The sequence below is a fragment of the Macaca fascicularis genome, chromosome 1 (assembly GCF_037993035.2).
Source record: "Macaca fascicularis isolate 582-1 chromosome 1, T2T-MFA8v1.1".
In the NCBI taxonomy this organism is placed as follows: domain Eukaryota; kingdom Metazoa; phylum Chordata; class Mammalia; order Primates; family Cercopithecidae; genus Macaca; species Macaca fascicularis.
Window position 1 is genome coordinate 142,397,486 of NC_088375.1, and position 21,356 is coordinate 142,418,841.

Here is a 21,356-nt window from a genome sequence, read left to right on the forward strand (position 1 = left end):
TATGTCTTCGTAATTGAAGCCTAATTCTTCCCTCTTTATAATCCATCATACCCAATCAATAAAGTTCTGTTCATTTAACCTCATAAATATTTATTTAAACATTCCCGTCTACCATTCTGTCATTACCTTAATTCAGGCCTCCTTTTAGGCAGCAGCCTGTTGCTTGGTCTAAGTGTGTCCCTTTCATTCCCCTCTGCTCTATCTTCTACAAAACCAGTGATGTAGCAAAGACACAAACTCATGTCATTTCCTTGCTGAAAATCTTGACTCCCTATTACTCATAACATAAAGCTCCAGCTCATTTTTCTAGCAGAAAAATAACTGAAAGATTTGACTATTGCCCAATCTTCCAGCCAGATTACTTTACACTCTGTCATTTGCTTTATAACAAAAAGAGCTAACATCTATACCATTCTTACTACATGTCAGGCCCAACTCTAAGTGCTTCTTGTATGGTAATATTGATCTTCACAACAATACTATGAAGTAGGTATTATTATTATCTTCACTTAACAGATGAAGAAGTGGAGGGAAAACAAGGTTAACTGAAGTACCAAAGGTCACAGAGTCAGTAAACAGCAGAGCCAGGATTCTAGCCCAGGGAGTCTGGCCCCAGAGTCCATGTTGTACTGCCTCTGCAGCACTAGGTTGAAATAGGTGAACAAGTAGAGATATTGGTTTTTGCTTTTATTACTTTGTTCATGTGGTTTCCCTTGTCTGAAATACCATCACTCCCCACCATTCCCCTATTACTCCATAATCCCTGACTCTCACCCCTCAGTTAACTTCTTATCACATTGGGCATCTCCTCTTCTAGGAGACTTCCCAGCTCTCTCCATTACAGCTGGGGTGCGTGGACCCCTTCCACACTTGTATGTGCACTCTTCAGGGCTGAGGCACACATCACTTTTGATACCTGGCTCTTCCACGAGATCGTTTCCTGGGTTGTCTATGAAAATATCTAACCCCTGTAGGAGATTAATAAAGATTTGTCGAATAAGTGAAACAACAAACAAATAAAAACACTGAGTAATGATAGTGCTAGAAGTACCAGTTGTGCAGTAGGACTTTTGTCCCAGTTCAAACCTTGAGACAATGACAGTTATCGGTCCCAAATTCCTACTGGGGAATTTGTATTCAATTTCTGTTGAACTGCACGTGGTTTCAGTACCTTAAGGGTCCATGTCTTCATTTAGGATTTAATTAGAGATTTCAAGGTAGAAATTTGACTTAATGTATATAATCCTGCAACATTTTACATTTAGAATTGGATTAGAGATTATGCAAACATGATGCCTCCATGTCATGTTAGAAATAATTTAAATTGCCTTAAAAATAAATCCAGCTACTGCTTTTAACAATGAGTTGAAAGCCAAACAATATCCTAAACAATTCTAAGAAATAGGGCAACTGCATGTTTTTAATAAATTACTAAGGAATAATTTTTAACTGTCATCTTCCTGAAGTTCATAAATTAAACACATTTGATTTACATGTTAGCCCTAAACTGGAAAAGAAGTCACCCCAGTATTAGATTGATGGACATATCATTTACATGAATAAAGCAAAAACAATCTCCTTGACACAGGAATGAAAAACAAAGGCCGGGCGCGGTGGCTCAAGCCTGTAATCCCAGCACTTTGGGAGGCCGAGGCGGGTGGATCACAAGGTCAGGAGATCGAGACCACAGTGAAACCCCGTCTCTACTAAAAATACAAAAAATTAGCCGGGCGCGGTGGCGGGCGCCTGTAGTCCCAGCTACTCAGGAGGCTGAGGCAGGAGAATGGCGTGAACCCAGGAGGCGGAGCTTGCAGTGAGCCGAGATCGCGCCACTGCACTCCAGCCTGGGCAACAGCGTGAGACTCCGTCTCAAAAAAAAAAAAAAAAAAAAAAAAAAAAAAAAGAAAAACATTACAAAAGCAGTAACCCTGAAAACATTATAAATAAGCAAAACTATTTTCATCCACATTGCCTTTTTTCTGGTAGTTTTAGGTAATAGCAGAGGACACTCAGGAAAAATAACCAATCTCTTTCCCAGTGATAGCTCTTTACCTAAGGAGGGCTCCTGGTTTTACCAGGCTAGCCACTTTCAGATGTAGACTCTCATCCTCCTCTTTACCACAGAGAAATGCCATAGTTGTCAGCTTCTGTGCTCAGCTGTATGATGAAGGCCCCTCACTCGCCTCAGCACTTGAATGATGACGCATGCATTCCATACAGCTGGAGACGAAGACGACTCAAAGAAATTGCCCGCCTCAGCTCAAAATATTTTTAAAGGAGATGCAAATTGAAGTGGAGAGAGAGAGTGGGAGAAAGATCATCCTTTGACAAACAGCCTTATTTGGGGTTAATTCAGTCAAAGGTCCTGTAGATGTGTATCTTGCTTAATATTTCCTTTAGACTTTAAGAAGACCCAGGATTTTATTGTTGCTGTGTAACAGCTGATTGTGTACATTAAATATCACCATTTCTCAACAGCTATTCTCAGGCAACGATGATAAATGCAGATAATATGTTACCTTTGTATGGTGCTTTTCTGTTTAAAAAGTACTTTCACACACATTATCAATTCATGGTTTTTTTTTTGTTTTTCACTGTATTAAATATTTATTACCTACTTAACCTACAATCAAGCATACACTTCCATGTGTATTTAGGCAAAACTTAATTGCTAGAGGAATAACATTTAAATTTGTAATGTAAATTGAAATTGCTTTGAAATGCCACACATGAAGTTTTTTTGGCCTTTAAAATGAAAAAAATAAATAAGAGTTTTGTCTTAAAACTTAAACCCTAGAGTTTTGTCCTAAATTCTCAGACCTTTTTTTTCCTATTGTTTGTTTCCACTAGCACCTCAATGGAATTGACTAGACCTCATAATGGGTAACAGTGGCAATTTGATTGATTGAAAGGAAAGACAGAGTGAGCATCAACAGGGGTCTTGGTTTAGCGTATGACTCCAGAGATACCTGATTACCAACAATCTCCACGTAATATTTTCAGATGCTCCCTAAACAACCAGGTAGCCTTCAGATTAATGATCAGCAAAGTTCAATGAATTCAATATGATCTATTTTGAGTAGCTGAGTATCTGCGTTTGTAGTTGTTGCTGTTTTAAATTCTAGCAATGTTCTTACTGAAGTAACAAATGACAGATTTAGTGAATGGAAGGGACTCATGCCTATCTATGATCTTCACATATTTCTTAATCTATGGTTTTGCAGAATGAAAATATCTCTAGGAGCTTCCCCAAAACTAAACCATTCCTCACAATGACCAGATCCCTTTTGGATACATCCAAGATTTGACTTTGTGGGAACAAATGGGAATGATGTCCAGGGACCAGTGCTGGACCCCTCCTAAGCTGTTTCATCCCCTTAAGATTCTAGAACAAGAATCACCAGCCATTTCTATTTTGCAAAAGGGCTCTCATGAGGAGTAAATAGTGAGACATGACTGTGAAAAACATGCACAAAATCTCTTAGAATATGACAGAGAGCATCTACTGCCCTGTATGAAAGTGGTTGTAGGTTCATTTTTATCTTTGTGTATATTGTTCCGCATGTAAAGAGGTGAAGTTCCAGAGGAATAAGGATGGACAAGTACTGGGGTTGGTGTGAGGTAGAGAAAGAAAATAGCTTTCAAATGTTTTCTTTCTAAAAAGTTAAGTATCATCTCCCTGATGTATGAATTTTCTTTAGGATGATGATTTAAAATGTTAAATTAAGGTATTTTTATATTGTTGGCTGATTTTTTAACACCCTCTTGAATGTTTGTATAAGGTGTGACGTTTGAAAGGTAAAAATCCATGCATGTTATCAGATCAGATTACTGTAATTCCTATAGAATGAGAACAAGCTGCAGAGGTCAGCCCTGACTTTCAAAAACAAGGGGCACCTGACTTTCTGGCACTGCCAACTTCAGAAGGGTAGCTATGGGGCTTAAATGAGATGGTATATATACGACACTTATAGAAGTACCTGGCTCGGGAGGGGAATGACACACACTGGAGCCTGTCGGGGGTGGGGAGAGAGAAAGCATCAGGATAAATAGCTAACGCATGCTCTACTTAATACCTAGGTGACGGGTTGATAGATGCAGCAAACCACCATGACACATGTTTACCACGTAACGAACCTGCATATCCTGCACATGTATTCCAGAACTTAAACAAGAGAATACCTGGCTCATAGTGAATGCTCAGAAAATGTTAACTATCATCACCAGAGTTAGGAAATTATTATCTGACACATGGATCTCCACACTGAATGAATGGGAATGAAGGAAGAAAATGAACATTTACTGAATATTCAATGGGGCCAGATTTTTCACGTCTTGACTCTCTTCATCCTCACCCAACTCTGCAACATTATTGTAGATGATTGTTTAGGGTTCTGCAGCAAATTAGTGGCTGAGCCAGAATGTACTGCCCATGCTATGTTAAGCAGATTTGATCAATGTTTCAGAGGAACATTTTATTGTGAACTAATTATGCCATGCACTCCATGAGGTGAGACCACATGCATAGGCTCGAATTGCACTGGGCAGCTAATCTACCACCTCATTAAGCTGTCTCCAAATGAATGAAAGAACAGATCAAAGCATAACAGGAAAATGACTTATGTTTATTTATGCACATCAATCCAGAAGGGGAAAAAGATCTTCATGCAGGGAAAGGAAGACTTCTCACTCTGGAAAAATTACTAGGTATAGGCGTCTTTGCTATCCTCCACTCTTTTCTTCAACGCCTAATACCTCCTAGTATACTAACATCCTCAATACATTTATTCATAAAGTCCCTTTCACTCACAAAGTATTAACTAAAGTGGGTCGGGTGCAGTGGCTCATACTTGTAATCCCAGCATTTTGAGAGGCTGAAGTGGGCAGATCACTTGAGGTCAGGAGTTTGAGACCAGCCTGGCCTGTTTTACATGGTAAAACCTTGTCTCTACTGAAACTTCAAAAATTAGCTGGGTGTGGTGCACACTTGTAATCCCAGCTACTTGGAGGCTGAGGCAGGAGAATCACTTGAACCCAGGAGGTGGAGGTTGCAATGAGCTGAGATTGCACCACTGCACTCTAGCCTGGGTGACAGAGCAAGATTGTCTAAAAAAAAAAAAAGTTTCTTAAGGTAGTAATCCTTTCAGCACTAGATGCATTTTAAATCAGGATTTTGAGTGACATAAAATCTTTAAGACTCTAAAGGAGGTAAGAAATCTGTAATGGTGGAATTCTAGGTGTTATAAGATAGTAAGGGAGGATTTGCAGACAGGATATTGTCCTAGACCTTTCAAAATATACCAGATTATTCTACCTTTGAGTCAACTAAGGGAACTGGGCTTTTAAAAACATCAATTTCTTGACCTATTTACTTTATGAACTATTTCTCATAGCCCTGTGCTATCAAAAACTGGTTTTCTTTTACTGCCATATGTACCACCTTTTTTTTTTTTTTTTTTTTGAGATGGAGTCTCGCTCTGTCGCCCAGGCTGGAGTGCAGTAGTGTGATCTCGGCTCACTGCAAGCTCCGCCTACCGGGTTCACGCCATTCTCCTGCCTCAGCCTCCCGAGTAGCTGGAGCCTGCCACCAGGTCCAGCTAATTTTTTTTTTTTTTTGTATTTTTAGTAGAGACGGAGTTTCACCGTGTTAGCCAGGATGGTTTCGATCTCCTGACTTCGTGATCCACCCGCCTCGGCCTCCTGATATGTACTACCTCTTTTAAAGATGTTCATTAAAAAAAAAAAAAAAAAAAAAAAAAAAAAAAAAAAAAAAGGCCAGGCGCCGTGGCTCACGCCTGTAATCCCAGCACTTTAGGAGGCCAAGACGGGCGGATCACTAGGTCAGCAGATCGAGACCACCCTGGCTAACACGGTGAAACCCCGTCTCTACTAAAAATACAAAAAACTAGCCAGGCGTGGTGGCGGGCGCCTGTAGTCCCAGCTACTCGGGAGGCTGAGGCAGGAGAATGGCCTGAACCCGGGAGGCGGAGCTTGCAGTGAGCTGAGATCCGGCCACTGCACTCCAGCCTGGGCCACAGAGCGAGACTCCGTCTCAAAAAAAAAAAAAAAAATTTTACCCAGTGGGGTCAATAGAGAATAGAACATTTCTCCTTAGGTAACTGCTATGGTCTGAATATGTTCTCCCAAAATTCATATGATGAAGTTTATTTGCCTCCAGAGGACACATCAACAAGGCACCATCTTGGACACACACCGACGTGGATGTCACTAGACTCTGAATCTGCTAGTGCCTTGATCTTGGACTTCCCAGTCTCCAGAATGGTGGGAAATAAATTTCTGTTCTTTATAAATTACCCAGTGTCAGGTATTTTGTTATAGCAACAAAAATGAATAAAGATAGTAACTAATAATTACATATTTTGGGCTCTAGATTTTCTTCCTAATGTGAAATATTTAGGTAAATTATCCTGCATTCCTGTAAGCCTATTGCTCTGTGCACAGGAAATAGTTCATTTTCAGTTTCCATGAGTGCTCTACTCTCTGCCTTCTCCTCACCCCAGCTTCACCAAAATCTTCCTGATAACAATCACTCCACATCTTTGGTTTGTTCAAAATCTCCTTTCCCTACCCAGTGTTGTATTTTGTCTATAGTAGATACTCTCCACAAACTGTTTTGTTACTATTTCAGAAATTTGAAACATTAAAAGATATGTCTTTTAATCCTCAAAAAATATATAAATTTAAAATGGTAGCAGGTAGGTCTTTTAAGGAGGAAAACCATTGCTGTGATTCAGGAACATTTAGGAATATTAACTCTGGGCACACGATCAAAAAGTAGGGTCTGTTAAAAGTCATTACAAGAGGCTTGGTGTGGTGGTTTACACCTGTGATCCCAGCACTTTGGGAGGCCACGGTGGGAGGATTGCTTGATCCCAGGCTTTCAAGATCAGCCTGGGCAACATAGCAAGATCCCATCTCCAAAAAAAAAAAAAAAAGCTAGGTGTGGTGGTAGATGCCTGTAGTCCCAGCTACTTGGTAGGCTGAGGTGGGAAGACTGCTTAAGCTCAGGAGGTCAAAAGCTGCAGTGAGCTGTGATCATGCCACTGTGCCCCAGCCTGGGTGACAGAGTAAGACCCTGTCTCAAAAATTACGATCGTAACAGTATTAAGAGGTGGGGCCTTTAAGAGGTGGTTAGGTCACGAGGGCTCTGCCCTCATGGATGGAAATAATGCCACTATGAAAGGGTAATTTCAATCCCCTTTTGCCTCTTTGCTCTTCCTCCTCTGCCATGTGATATTGCAGCAAGAAGGCCCTTGTCAGATGTTGGCACCTTGATCCTGAACTTCCCAATCTCTAGAACTCTGAGAAAATACATTTATGTTCATCATAAGTTACCCAGACTGTGATATTCTGTTACAGCAGCACAAAATGAACTGAGAAAATAAGCCAAGTTTTAATATAACAATAAATGTTAGTTGGTAAGTTTACCAGAATTCTGGAAATCCATGAAGCAGCAGCATAAGTGGTTTGCCTCTTTCTCCAGCAGCAACATAGTGAAATCTTAACCCTGAATCCTGAAAGTAGAGGGCATGGAATTTTAGTGATGTTTGTGTTGATTGACAAATAAATATATTTAGCATTTCCACTTCATTAAAAAATAATAACTTGCCTTATTTTTTTACATTTGTGTATTTACAATATCTTCATGACACTCAGTTGCCTTATTTTTAACATCAAGAAATAAATTTACTTTCATTAATTTTCAAAAAGAAAAGCAAACCCCATGCCCTATTAATAGGGTAAATTGACAGATTCACTTTGTCAAACAAACACTCCCTTGACAGTGTCTTCTCTTCTTGTTCTAGTACAAGGTCAATTTATATATTATGAGCTTCTGAAGCAATGTCACAATTTGTAACTTTCATCTTACCGTTTGTAACTTGCATGTTACTGATGTGTCACATTTCATCTCCGTCAAATGCTGCAGGACATGTAAATAATTCTAATCTGAATTTATATTTCTGCCATGTTTACATCCTAGTCATCTACTTTTCTCAGCTTGCCCGTCAAGAGCTGTGCAATCAGTTATATAATTCACACCTCCTTCTCTTATTTTTAGGTCTCTCCTTCCCACATTATTATTTTGAGTGTTGCATGTTCTGTTCCCCTTGCTGTCTGCTCATGTCATGTCAGTGTGCGTTTCTAATAACAGAATGCCCTGAGTGCTCAAGACTTCACTCTGCATGTGGGAGACAAGAAAACCCAAGGAAAATTTTAAAAACATGGGAATGAGACAGGAATTCAAGCAAATACTAAGCAAGCTGAATGGAGGAAAGTAGACGGAACAGCAGGAAAATAAAAAACTCTGAAAGCAAGCAAGCTAGGAAACAAAAAGAACCAAAAGCTGAACACAGACATTGGGTTTTTATATCCGGCAACTCAAGCAACTGAGTTTTCAGATGTGAAAGAATTATTTTGCAAATTCAGAAGATGAGGCCCAAAGATGGTAACATGGGTCATAAAATGGTTGACAGCAGGGCTGTGATCAGAATCTCCATCTTGTCCTAACTCCCAGGACAATGTTCTTTCCACTCCTTCCTTCTCTGTCTCTGGGGAAGCTCTTTAGGCGGCCAGGGCGAGGGGAAAGGTGTTTTATGGAATTCCAAATGGTTCTTATACTACTTGTACTCCTCAAGTTGGACAGAGATAACAAAATCTGACTTTACCCTCAGTTGCACGATGGCTTCCTAGAGGTTCAATAACTTCTTTTATTGGTGGTGAGTCTTGGAGGATTAAATGTTGTGGGCACTGGATTGGATTTAATTAACATATACTTTATTGCACTGACTATGCATCAGGCATTGTTTTAAGTTTTTCGTGTTTGTTTTTATAAATATTAACCTATTTAATTCTCATGTCGACCCCAGGCAAGAAAGAAGTTCTCTTGCCTTTCTGAACTTCAGCTGCGGGTTAATTTAACTCCTAACAGGAAATAAGGACTTGATGACATAAATATCCCCTCTTATGAGGCTGGGTTTGAAAGGCCTGTGAGTCAGACTGCAGGGTGTATCACGGGAACTATTTCCCTTCACCACCTGGAGCACCAGGAAACAGAATATCTGTGGGCTGTGAGGAAGCTTGAACAATTACAGTCTGCAGGAAAGGCTGGATTTACTTTTTATTCCATTCCTTTCTTTGGTCCCTGACTTCATAAGTCTGCATTCCTCCCCACAAGCACACACAATTTACTTATTGTTTCATGCAACCTAAGTCATCTGTGATCATAATAAACTCATGACTCCCAAAGGCTGACTGTTTACTCTTATTATCTCTAAAATTGGGCAAGAACAGGCTCCTGAGACATTAGGATGCCACGAGGAACAATTCTCTACAGCCGATCTGAGCTCTAAAGGGCAAAAGGGTGACAGGAGACAGCTTTCCCTTGCAGTCGGAAAAAGAGCAGGTTTATTCTGGGTTGTTGTGGCGCGGGGCGTCGGGGGTTGGGGGGGGGCCGTAATATAATAGGACCCTGATTAAAGAAGTTCCACATTCAGAAACCAATCAAGGTGCCTGCAAAGACCGAGTGCTGTTTATCAGCATCCTTCTCTTTCTCTCTCTCTTTCACACACACACACACACACACACACACACACACACACACACACACGCGACACGCAGGGACCCGACCCCTCCTCCCCTCCTGCCCGGACACTAGGGGACGCTGAGCTGGCGTCTTGGAAGGAGCAGCCCGGCGCCCCCCGCCCTCGCGGCGGTCACGCTCCCTCCCACTCCCGCCAGGCCCGCGCCGCCCTTCACCTTGATCCGCACGTAGCAGTGGGTGCCCAAGGAGGGGTCGCTCAGGCACGCGGGAGGGTGCTCCCGGGGGGACCGCCGGAAGGTCTGCGCCGGCCCCTTGCCGAGGCTCCACAAAAGTTTGAGCAGGTGGATGGAGGCGCAGAGCCCGCAGTAGCAGTAGACCAGGGACCAGAAGAGCAGGGACCGGAGCGTGAGCATCAGGCGGGGCAGGCAATCCCGCAGCCTCGCCATCGGGAGGCAGCGGCGGGGCCCGCTGCCCTTCCTCGGGAGCCGGTGAGCGAGCGCCGCGGCGCGCCAGGCCAGCCCGCCGTCGCCGCTTGGTGCGCGCCTCCCCCGGCCCGGGGCGGCCGGCGTTCCGTGTCACCGCGGCTGCTCCGCACACGCGCTGCGCCCAGCCCGGAGCGCGCAGGGGAAAGCCGGGCCTGCGGGGTGCGGCGGGCCAGGCCGGGGTGCAGAGCTCGGCCGTCTTCCGCGGAGAGCGAGATCCGGTTTCAAAATTGCAAAACTGTGGGGGGGGACGAAGGCGATACTCTCCAAACCATCCCGGGCACCAAGGAAGGAAGCGCCACTCGTTCTCTTTGTTGTTCTCAATGTATCAAGCAAAACTAGTTTTAAGCCCACATATTCGTGTGTCATAGTTCAGGGACACAGGTCAGCGACAAACTTCTATGCTATTACACCCAAATAGATTCTTCATAGTGCAAAATCACTCTGCACTGTGAAAGATAGCAGCCTTCCTTTTCTCCTCAAAATCTTTCATGGAATCATAATTTCTGTAGAAATCCGCCTATTCCTTGCCTGGTTCAGCCACAGCAAACTTACAGAGAGCTGCAACCCCGGGGATACAATGAATGCTCCAAAACGTGACGCGGCAGAAGCCTGGCCAGAAGGCCACACACCTGAGAGTTCGTGGAAGGGCTGGAAGGCGTGAGAGTGACAGTCCCCGGAAGATATCTCAGCCTCAGCACCGACGTGACCCCTCTTGTCCTGACCTCCTCTATCGTCCAGCTCACTGTTAGAATTTCATTCAGCCTTTTCCCGATCACTGGGTCAGGTGTTAAGTGTTCATTTTCTGTGAGCTGTCAAACTGGTTTACAAAGTGGCCGTACAATTTTGAATTTACTTCAGCATGTGTGAGTTATACAATTGACCTTTGAACAATGTGGGGGGTTAGGGTTGCTGACCCCTTTCACATCTGAAAATCCATGTATAACTTTTGAGTTCCCCCAAACTTAAGTACTAATAGCCTACTACTGACCAAAACAATTAACACATATGTTTATGTATTATATACCATATCTTTATAATAAAGAAAAATGTTAAAATCATAAAATACATTTACTATTCATTAAGTGGAAGTGGATTATCTTAAGAGTGTTCATCCTTGTCATCATCAGGGTAGGCAGGCTGAGGAGGAGAAAGAAGAGGCGAGGTTGATCTTCCTGTCTTGGGGTGATGGGGAGGGAAGAGGTGGAAGAAAATCCATGTGTAAGTGAACCTACACAGTTCAAACCCATGTTGTTTGAAGATTAACTGTATTTTGCTCTTTTTCTAGGGTCTTGAGTTAGGAACTTATTGAGACCTTTGCTATTTCTCATGCAATCATTTAGCACCTATAAATTTCTCTCAGTACTCTGTTGTTGTTGTTGTTGTTTGTTTGTTTGTTTTGAGACGGAGTCTCACTGTTGCCTAGACTGGAGTGCAGTGGCGCGATCTCCATCTCGGCTCACTGCAAGCTCCGCCTCCCTGGTTCAGGCCATTCTCCTGCCTCAGCCTCCCAAGCAGCTGTGACTACAGGCGCCCGCCACCACGCCCTGCTAAGTTTTTTGTATTTTTGGTAGAGACGGGGTTTCACCGTGTTAGCGAGGTTAGCTCGTGATCTGCCCTCCTCGGCCTCCCAAAGTGCTGAGACTACAGGTGTAAGCCACTGTGCCTGGCCTCTCTCAGTACCCTTTAACCACATTACATATATGTTGATATGTTGTATTTTGCCATTCGTTACGTATTTTTTAAAATGTCCTGTTTTAGGTTGGGTGCTGTGGCTTACGCCTATAATCCCAGCACTTTGGGAGGCTGAGGCAGGAGGATCGCTTGAACTCAGCAATTCAAGACCAGCGCGGGCAACATGGCAAAACCCTGTCTCTACAAAAAAATAGAGAAATTAGTCAGGTGTGGTGGTACACGCCTGTAGTCCCAGCTACTTGGGAGGCTGAGGTGGGAGGATCACCTTAGCCCTGGAAGGTTGAGGCTGCAGTGAGCCAAAATCATGCCACTGCACTCTAGCCTGGGTTACAGAGTGAGATTATGTTTCAAAAAACAAAAAACGAGGCCGGGGGTGGTGGCTCACACCTGTAATCCCAGCACTTTGGGAGGCTGAGGTGGGCAGATCACCTGAGGTCAGGAGTTTGGGACCAGCCTGGCCAATATGGTGAAACCCCATTTCTACTAAAAATACAAAAAAAATTAGCCAGGCATGGTAGTGCATGCCTGTAGTCCAAGCTACTTGGGAGGCTGAGGCATGAGAATTGCTTCAACCCGGGAGGCAGAGATTGCAGTGAGCTGAGATCACACCACTGCAGTTCAGCCTGGGTGACAAAGGGAGACTCTGCCTCAGTCTTAACTCATAACACATTAAATTTTTAAGAGATAGAGGTCTTGCTATGTTGATCAGGCTGGTCTTGAACTCCTGGCCTCAAGCAGTCCTCCCACTTTACCCTCCCAAAGTGCTGAGACTATAAGCATGAGGTACTGTGCCTGGCAGTCTATTATTGACTTGTATCTGATTCTATTATGGCCCAAGAACATACTCCACATGACCTCTATTCTTTTAAGTTTGTTTTATAATCTGGGATATGGTCTATCTTGGTGAATGTTACATGGTTGTTTAAAAAAAAAAAAAAAGTGTGGATGGAGTGTTCTACCTTTGTCCGCTAGATTATGTTGGCTGCTTGTGTCTTACCTTTTTTTTTTTCTTTTTCTTTTTTTTTTTCAAGAGACAGGGTCTCACTTTGTTACCCAGGATGGAGTGCAGTGGCTATTCACAGGTGCAGTCATTAAGCACACTGCAGCCTCAGACTCCTGGGCTTAAATGACCATCCTTCCTCAGCCTCCTACATAGCTGGGATTACAGGTGCATTCCACCACACCCAGCTTATGTCAACTTTTAAATAAGAGAATTCCTGTTAAATTCATTCACATCAAATAAGTTCCTCAATTTATAGATCGCAATACCAAAATCTTATGAAGATTAAAAAACAATATAGAAATTTATTGAATGAAAATAGTTTCAATAATTATATTAGAAATTGAATCTACCAGTATATAAAATGAATAATACAACTATGGAGGTTTTATTTCAGGAAAGAATGGTCCAACATCAAGAAATCTATAAACATACTATATCAACATTTGTAGAAGAAAAACCACATATCAACAAATGCCAATAAAGGCATGTGGCAAAATTCAGCAACTATTCCTTAAAAGCTAACTTAATCCAGGTAGCAAGAAACTGCTTAAACATTACCATTACCAGAAAACAGTAACCTATAGTGAAATCCTCTATTTTAGAGTTGGGAGTAAGAAAGAATGATTGCTATTAACTCTATTATTTAACATTATTTTTGGAAATTCAAGCTAAGGAAATAACCCAAAAAGAACCAAATAAATTTTTAAAATTACATAAAAATTGGAAAAGAGGCAAAAATATAGCTATTTGCAGATTATATTTCTTTAAACCTTAAAAAATTAATAGAATAAAATTTGGTAAGGTGTCTAGATACAAGGTAAGTATACAAAAGTCAATAGTTTTTCCGTATCCCAGCATTAACCAATTAGAAATTGAAACTACATTCATGAGATTGCAGGAGAGCTCAACATTGTATCATTCCCCCATATTATTGCATATAATTAATTTTTGATAATATTCCACTGTGAGATTATGACAGTTTATTCATTCTTGTATTAACAGCATTTGGGTTGGTCCTGTCTTTCTTTCCCTCTCCCTTCTTCCCTATTACGATCCTTGCAAATGTTTTGTATATTCTTGTACATGTCTCCTCAGTCTGTTTTGTAATAGCTTCTCTAGGTTATATACTTTGAGCGAATTGCAGTTATGACTACAGAATTATTTGTATTAGTCTACTCTCTCATTGCTATAAAGAAAACCTGAGACTGTGTAACTTATAAAGAAAAGAGATTTAATTGGCTCATGGTCCTGCAGGTTGTATAGAAAGCATAGCAGCTCCTGCTTTTGGGGAGTCCCCAGAGAGCTTCCCATCATGGCAGAAGGCAAAGTGGGGGGGTAAGGTGGCAGAAGCAGGAGCAAGAGACAGAAGAGGGAGGTGCCACACATTTTTAAACAACAAAGATCTTGTGAGAACTCTCACTATACAGTACTAAGAGGGGATGATGCTTCATGAATAGTTATTCCTGAAGACTCCAACACCATGATCAAATCACCTTCTACCAAGTTCCACCTCCAGCATTGGGAATTACATTTCAACATGAGATTTAGGTGGGGACACGTATCCAAACCATAGCACTATTCAATTTTACAAAATAATGTTAAATTGTTTTCAAAAAAAATTTTTTTTTAACCTTTCTCTGTCTTCTAGGCTAGAGTGCAATGGCATGATCATGGCTCAACTGCCATCTTGAACTCCTGGCCTCAAGTGATCCTCCTGCCTTGGCCTCCCAAAGTATTGGGACTACAGGCATGAGCCACTGCACTCAGCCAATGTTGTTCTGTTTACACTCCTGACCACTAGTATAAGTTCTGAAGTAAAATGACTATGTGTGGCAGAAATTACCAATACCCACAAGTTGCTCCAAATGTCTCAGGCTTAGTCAGGTGTGGCCAAGTGATTGGGTTCTGGCCAGAGGGATATGAGTGCAAGAGGTTTAAGTTTCTCCCAAGTTTGGGCATTAAAAACACTCTAGGCTGGCGTGGTAGCTCATGCCTGTAATCCCAGCACTTTGGAAGGCTGAGGCGGGCAGATAAATCACTTGAGCCCAGGAATTCGAGATCAGCCTGGGCAGCATGAGCCACTGTGCCTGGCAAAAAAGTTTTTTTTTTTTTTTTTTTTTTTTTTTTTTTTGAGACAGAGTCTCTCTGCCGCCCAGGCTGGAGTGCAGTGGCGTGATCTTGGCTCACTGCAAGCTCCGCCTCCCGGGTTCACGCCATTCTCCTGCCTCAGCCTCCTGAGTAGCTGGGACTACAGGCGCCCGCCACCTCGCCTGGCTAGTTTTTTTGTATTTTTTAGTAGAGACGGGGTTTCACCGTGTCAGCCAGGATGGTCTCGATCTCCTGACCTTGTGATCCGCCCGTCTCGGCCTCCCAAAGTGCTGGGATTACAGGCTTGAGCCACCGCGCCCGGCCGCAAAAAAGTTTTTAAACCATACAAATTTAGAATCCTATCAGCACACACTTTGCTGTGACATAGTTCAGACACAAATAGGGTACAAAAAATATGCTAACATATATAAACTTTGTTAATGAAAAAAAACAGAAACAGGTATGATTGAGATACATTTTAGTCACTGATAACTAGTTGTGCCCTGAGGGACACTATCAAGAGAAACTGCTGCAGAGAAAAGCTATATATAGATATACAACAAGAAAATAAGCTGCAAGATTAATACATGCATGTTTAATACTGGAAAAAAAATCACAGCCCTCCAAAGTTTCTCCATATTTCAAGTCGACAGTTATTTTTCTCTCAAAACTTTGAGGATTTAATTATACTGTTTCTGGTATTCATTGTTACTGATAACTCATTTATATTTGGTAAAATAAAAATAAGCCACTTTTCCCTTGCTGCTTGTAAAATTTTGCTTATGGTGTTGTGTAGGCCACCAAAAAATGTCTTAGGTATGAACTTCTTTTTAATTATCTTATTTGGAATGTTATACTTACAGGATAAAATGATTTTTTTAATTTTAAGAAAATCACAATTATTGTCTCCTCAAATAATGACCCTCCTTATTCTTGTAGTTGATTCCAAGGACTCTAATTTAGATATATGTTAGGTCTTTCCATTCTATCCTGTAGATCAGGGGTTGGCAAACTTTCTGACATATTTTCAATAAGAGGTCAGATACTAAATATTTTGTTTTTGAGGGTTTATTTTTTTATTTTGCTTCTCCTTGTCTCTCTGTGATGTATCCTGGTATCTTTATTTGGATATATCTTCTAACCCATTAATTTTCTCTTCACCTATGTCTAATTGTTTTAACCTATCCATTGAGATTTTTAAAAACTGAGTCTATGTCATTTTCTTACCTAGAAGTTTCATTTTTTTTTTTAAATCTGCCTATTCTCCTCCTCCCAAAAGTCTACTTTTTTTTTTTTTTTTTTTTTTAAACGGAGTCTTGCTCTGTCACCCAGGCTGGTGTGCAGTGGCATGATTTTGGCTCACCATAACCTTCATCTCCTGGGTTCAAGTGATTATCCTGCCTCAGCCTCCCAAGTAGCTGGGATTACAGGTGGGTGCCACCATGTCCAGCTAATTTTTGTATTTTTAGTAAAGAAGAGGTTTCACCCTGTTGGCCAGTCTGGTCTCAAACTCCTGATCTCAAGTGATCTACCTGCCTTGGCCTCCCAAAGTGCTGGGGTTACAGGAGTGAGACACCATGCCCGGCCAAAAGTCTTAAAGATTTTAAAAACAGCTATTCTACTGAAGTCCTAGGGAGAATAGGGTGCAAGTTAGTGGGTCTATATTTGTTGTTCATTATTTCTGCTTCTACTTATTATAGCTTGCTTTTTAATGTAATTCACCTTTGATCATGAGCTAATTTCTTCATCTTGATCCTGCTTCTGCCAATAGCCAGTCCGGGACCTTTAGCTTCCTGAAGACCTTTATTCAACTTTCCCACCTCACCATTAGCCCATGGTACAATTAGCATGTTAACATGGCTCCAAGCATCTGACCTAAAGCAAATCCCACCATCCCAGCTGCTGACTGCTCTGCTCCTAGCTAATTTGGGGGTGAAAAACCTGGGAACTCCCTCACCTCTTCTGGGACGGGTAGTGCCTCAGAAAAATATATCCATGCGGGATATATTTGTAAAACTGGAAATAAAGTTGATAGGTTTCTAAGTTTAATTCTAACTAATCTCAATCAAAATTCTAATTTTAGTTCACTCAACTTTTACAAATTAGAGCAATTATAAATTTCTCATAGAGTGACAGTGCAGCAATTCAGAAGTTCAGTAGTAAATGGTCATAGTTAAGCAATTCAGAGGTAGCGTAACTGACAATTCATTTGGGGAAAAAAGAAATCTGGCTCTCTACCTCATACCACAAGTAAAAATATCTTTAATACATCTGGACTTTCCATGTAAAAATTAATTTTACCTGGATTTTAAGTGCAAAAGATATATAAGAATATTTTATTTATTTAGCATCTTGATGTGAGAATATATTCCTAAGCAAGGCATAATATACCAGACACAACAAAGAAAAAGTTTGACTATACAAAATTTAAAATTTTAATAATAAAAAAAAAGACAAGCTTTGAGGGATAAACAACAGATTAAAAACCAGAGTACAAATTTATAAGAAAAAGATATCCCAAAAGAATGAGTAGGCAAGTCACATGGCAAACAAATATAAGATGATCAACTCTACCTGTAGTGTGGGAAATGCAAATTAAAAAAACCTGTTTCCTCAGATCAACAAAAAAATACAGGCATAATGGCTCATACCTGTAATCCCAACACTCTGGGAGGCCAAGGCAGGGGGATCACTTGAGGCCAGGAGTTTGAAACCAGCCTGGTCAACATAGTGAGACTCCATCTCTACAAAAAACAAACAAACAAAAAAAACAACTAGCTGGGTGTAGTGGCACTCACCTATAGTCCCAGCTACTCAGGAGCCTGAGGCAGGAGGATCACTTGAGCCCAGGAGTTTGAGGTGGTAAGTGAGCTACGATCGTGTGACTGCACTGAAACCTGAGCCACAGAGCAAGACCCTGTTTCAAAAAAGACAAAAACATAAAAACAAACAAAAAAAAGACAATAATATCCAATGCTGGTGAAGATCATGGGAAAGTGGTATTTTCAAACTTATAAGGATGTGAATTGCTCTAACACTTACTGGATTCAAAATCTATTAATATTAAAACTACTCCCTTTGACTATACCTTCTGACCCAGCGATCCCATTGTAAGAGCTCTACCCTTTGGAAATAGAAGTATAATTATATAAATTATGTGATTGCTCATAGTGGGAAAAGGCTGTAATCAACTGAATGAACAGGGACTTATTTAAATTATAATATAGCTATACTAATGAATGCTGTACGGCCTTTAAAAATGAATTAGTGTATATCCTTCTGATGACTTAATGCTCAAGATGCATTAAATCAGTTGCCAAGTAACATACATAGATGATCATAATTTTATAAAAACAAGTCCCTCAAACCTTCTATATGTTCATATTTGAATGGGCATAAATAAGACAGTATAATACATAAGATTTCACCTCTCCTTTGGGAGACTGAGGCTGGTGGATCATGAGGTCAAGAGATCAAAACCATCCTGGCCAACATGGTGAAACCCTGTCTCTACTAAAAATACAAAAACTAGCTGGGCATAGTGGCATGCACATATAGTCCCAGCTTTTTGGGAGGCGGGAGGCAGAAGAATTGCTTGAACCTGGGAGGTGGAAGCTGCAGTGAGCCGAGATTACACCACTGCATTCCAGCCTGGCGACAGAGCAAGACTCTGTCTCAAAAAAAAGAAAAAAAGATTTCACCTCTCAGTATATGAAGTGGACAGAGACTTTAATACCTCTAAATTTTATCTTTATATCATATTTAAAAGCTTTATAATTTAAAAATTATAATATTCATAATTGGATATAGAATTCATGTATAAATGACTTATAACAATTTTTGGACTGGCAAACTGGTTTTGGCTGTTGGCTTCTACACAATTGCGTACAAATTAATAAATTAATGAATGATATATATAGAACTTCTACATGAAGTATTAATATTCAGAATATACAAAGAATTATAAAGAACTAAGAATTCCCATATAGAGTAACTATACTAAAAACCACCAAATTTCATAAAGGGTTTAAAAAATTTAAAAAGGTCAGGCACAGTGGCTCCCATCTGTAATCCCAGCACTCTAGGAGGCTGAGATGAGAGGATCACTAGGTCAGGAGATTGAGATCATCCTGGCTAACATGGTGAAACCCCATCTCTACTAAAAACACAAAAAGAAATTAGCCGGGTGTGGTGGTGGGCGCCTATAGTCCCAGCTACTTGGGAGGCTGAAGCAGGAGAATGGCATGAACCTGGGAGGCAGAGCTTGGAATGAGCCAAGATTGTGCCACTGCACTCCAGCCTGGGTGACAGAGCGAGACTCCACCTCAAAAAAAAAAAAAAAAAAAAAAAAAAAAAAAAAAAAAAAAAAAAAAAATTACATTACTATAAAGAAAAAAAGAAAGGGCCAAGGATGTGAGGAGCCAACTTAGAGAAGAAAACCCAGGTTTTCTTCTAATTGAATTACACTTACAGAAAAACCAGTGTGTAAGCTGATAATTATTTATAGGAGGAAACACTGATGGTAGAAACCAAAATTGGTAGAATGCCCTTAGGAAGGTAAAAAATAACAGATTCCCCTTAAATGAGAGCACAGACAATTCATCGTTTGTAACAAAGGAGATAGCAGAGCATCTGAATAGTGATGCTTGTAGATGTGGTTTTGGAAGTCTGTGGAAGGTCTGCTCAGATTGCTTCTGTTCTCAGTCCAAGAGAAGCAAGAAATAGGTAGCATAGACTGATGGTGGGTAGTGTTGATTAGTGGTCTGAGTAGAATGGAGATATAAAACAGTTGACTCCCTAGGGAGAGTGAATGGACCATGGAAACAGTAAGACTTCTGGGCAGCATTAAAGTTAATTTGAATTTATGCTCACAAATTTAAAGTGAGACTGGTTATCATGGTCACGTATCTTTCTCTAACCACACTCAGCTTCCTGAGTGCAAAAGTAGGCGTTCATATTTCATAAGGATTTGAGCTTTGCCAAGTGAATACAACAAAGGAGCAATGGAGTTGACAGAGTATGCAAAGGAGTGATTATTAATAACATACTACAGGCTGGGTGCAGTAGCTCACGCCTGTAATCCCAGCACTTGGGGAGGCTAAGGAGGGCGAATCACTTGAGGTCAGAAGTTCGAGACAAACGTGGCCAACATGGTGAAACCCCGTTTCTACTAAAAATACAAAAAAATTAGCTGGGCGTGGTGGCATGTGCCCGTAATCCCAGCTACTACTCAGGAGGCTGAGGCAAGAGGATTGCTTGAGCCCAGGAGGCAGAGATTGCAGTGAGCTGAGATCGTGCCATTGCACGTGCGAGAGTGAGATGCTGTCTCAAATAAATAAAAAGATAAATGATGTACTAAAAACTCAGGATAAGCACAGAAGTGAGGGCATGAAAGGAGAGGTGCTACGAAAACACTAGGATTAATGGATTGTAGGTCTTCATGAGGTCTAAGGATTGTTGGCATCAAGGGTCTATAAGGAGTATGCTAGAAAAGATAGGAGAAAGTAGTGAGAGAATAGGATGCTTGAAACTGAGACTAAGGGTTTTTGTTATCGGTAATGACAAAGGAGTGAGTGGCTGAGGCTGATCTTGCTACTCAAGGTCATTAGCAGAGAGGTCAAAGGACTGAGAAGTATCATTTGGAGAGTGACGGTGAGGTAGAGACTAAAATCTCTGAGAACAAGAGTGAACCAGGAATGGTAAATGACAATGGGTGGCATAGTCTAATGATCATGAAAAATTTTAAGACGGAAGTTTTTAGGGAGGAGGGAGGTAAGAAAGAGAATGGTCTACAAGCAGCACTACAAAGACAAGAAAAGCCACAAGAAAACAAGCACCAAATAGGGGGGAGCTGCAGGAGACAGCCAGATTCCTGTGAGAGCAGGGGGATCTCAAACTTCAGCGTGTACGAGAATGACCTAGAGGGTTAGTTCAACTATGGATTGCTGGACCCCACACCCAGAGTTTGTGATTTAATAAGTCTTAAGTCTTTAGAATTTGCATTTCTAAAAAGTTCCCAGGTATTGTTGTGTGGTCCAGGGACTACACATTCAGAACAACTCAGAACAAAAACAAGAAAGAAAAAAGCAAAAGGATTGACTATGTAGAGAACATCATTGATGACTTATCACGGATTCTAGAAAACACAATAAAAAGGTTCTAGGAGTTGGAGCAGGTGTGAGATGGGGCCAGAAAGGGAGTCTTCACAAAATCAGGCTTTAGCTGAAGACAGTTAAGAGAAGCCAAACATTGGGAGGCCAAGACGGGCGGATCACGAGGTCAGGAGATCAAGACCATCCTGGCTAACACGGTGAAACCCCGTCTCTACCAAAAAAAGACAAAAAACTAGCTGGGCGAGGTGGCGGGCGCCTGTAGTCCCAGCTACTCGGGAGGCTGAGGCAGGAGAATGGCGGGAACCCGGAAGGCGGAGCTTGCAGTGAGCTGAGATCCGGCCACCACACTCCAGCCTGGGCAACAGAGCGAGACTCCGTCTCAAAAAAAAAAAAAAAAAAAAAAAAAGAGAAGC

General features: G+C 41.3%; 1 protein-coding gene across 1 annotated transcript in view; it reads right to left on the reverse strand.

Annotated features, from left to right (window-relative positions):
* EPHX4 (epoxide hydrolase 4) overlaps window positions 1–10,194 on the reverse strand; it is a 35,511-nt gene extending 25,317 nt beyond the window's left edge. The window contains exons 1-2 of the mRNA XM_005542747.5: window positions 9,778–10,194; window positions 7,450–7,535 (exon numbers count right to left, since the gene is read on the reverse strand). Coding sequence (XP_005542804.3) covers window positions 7,450–7,535; window positions 9,778–10,008 — 317 coding nt within the window. The 5' untranslated portion in view covers window positions 10,009–10,194. The remainder of the gene's footprint in view (window positions 1–7,449; window positions 7,536–9,777) is intronic.
* Window positions 10,195–21,356: the final 11,162 nt, after the last annotated feature.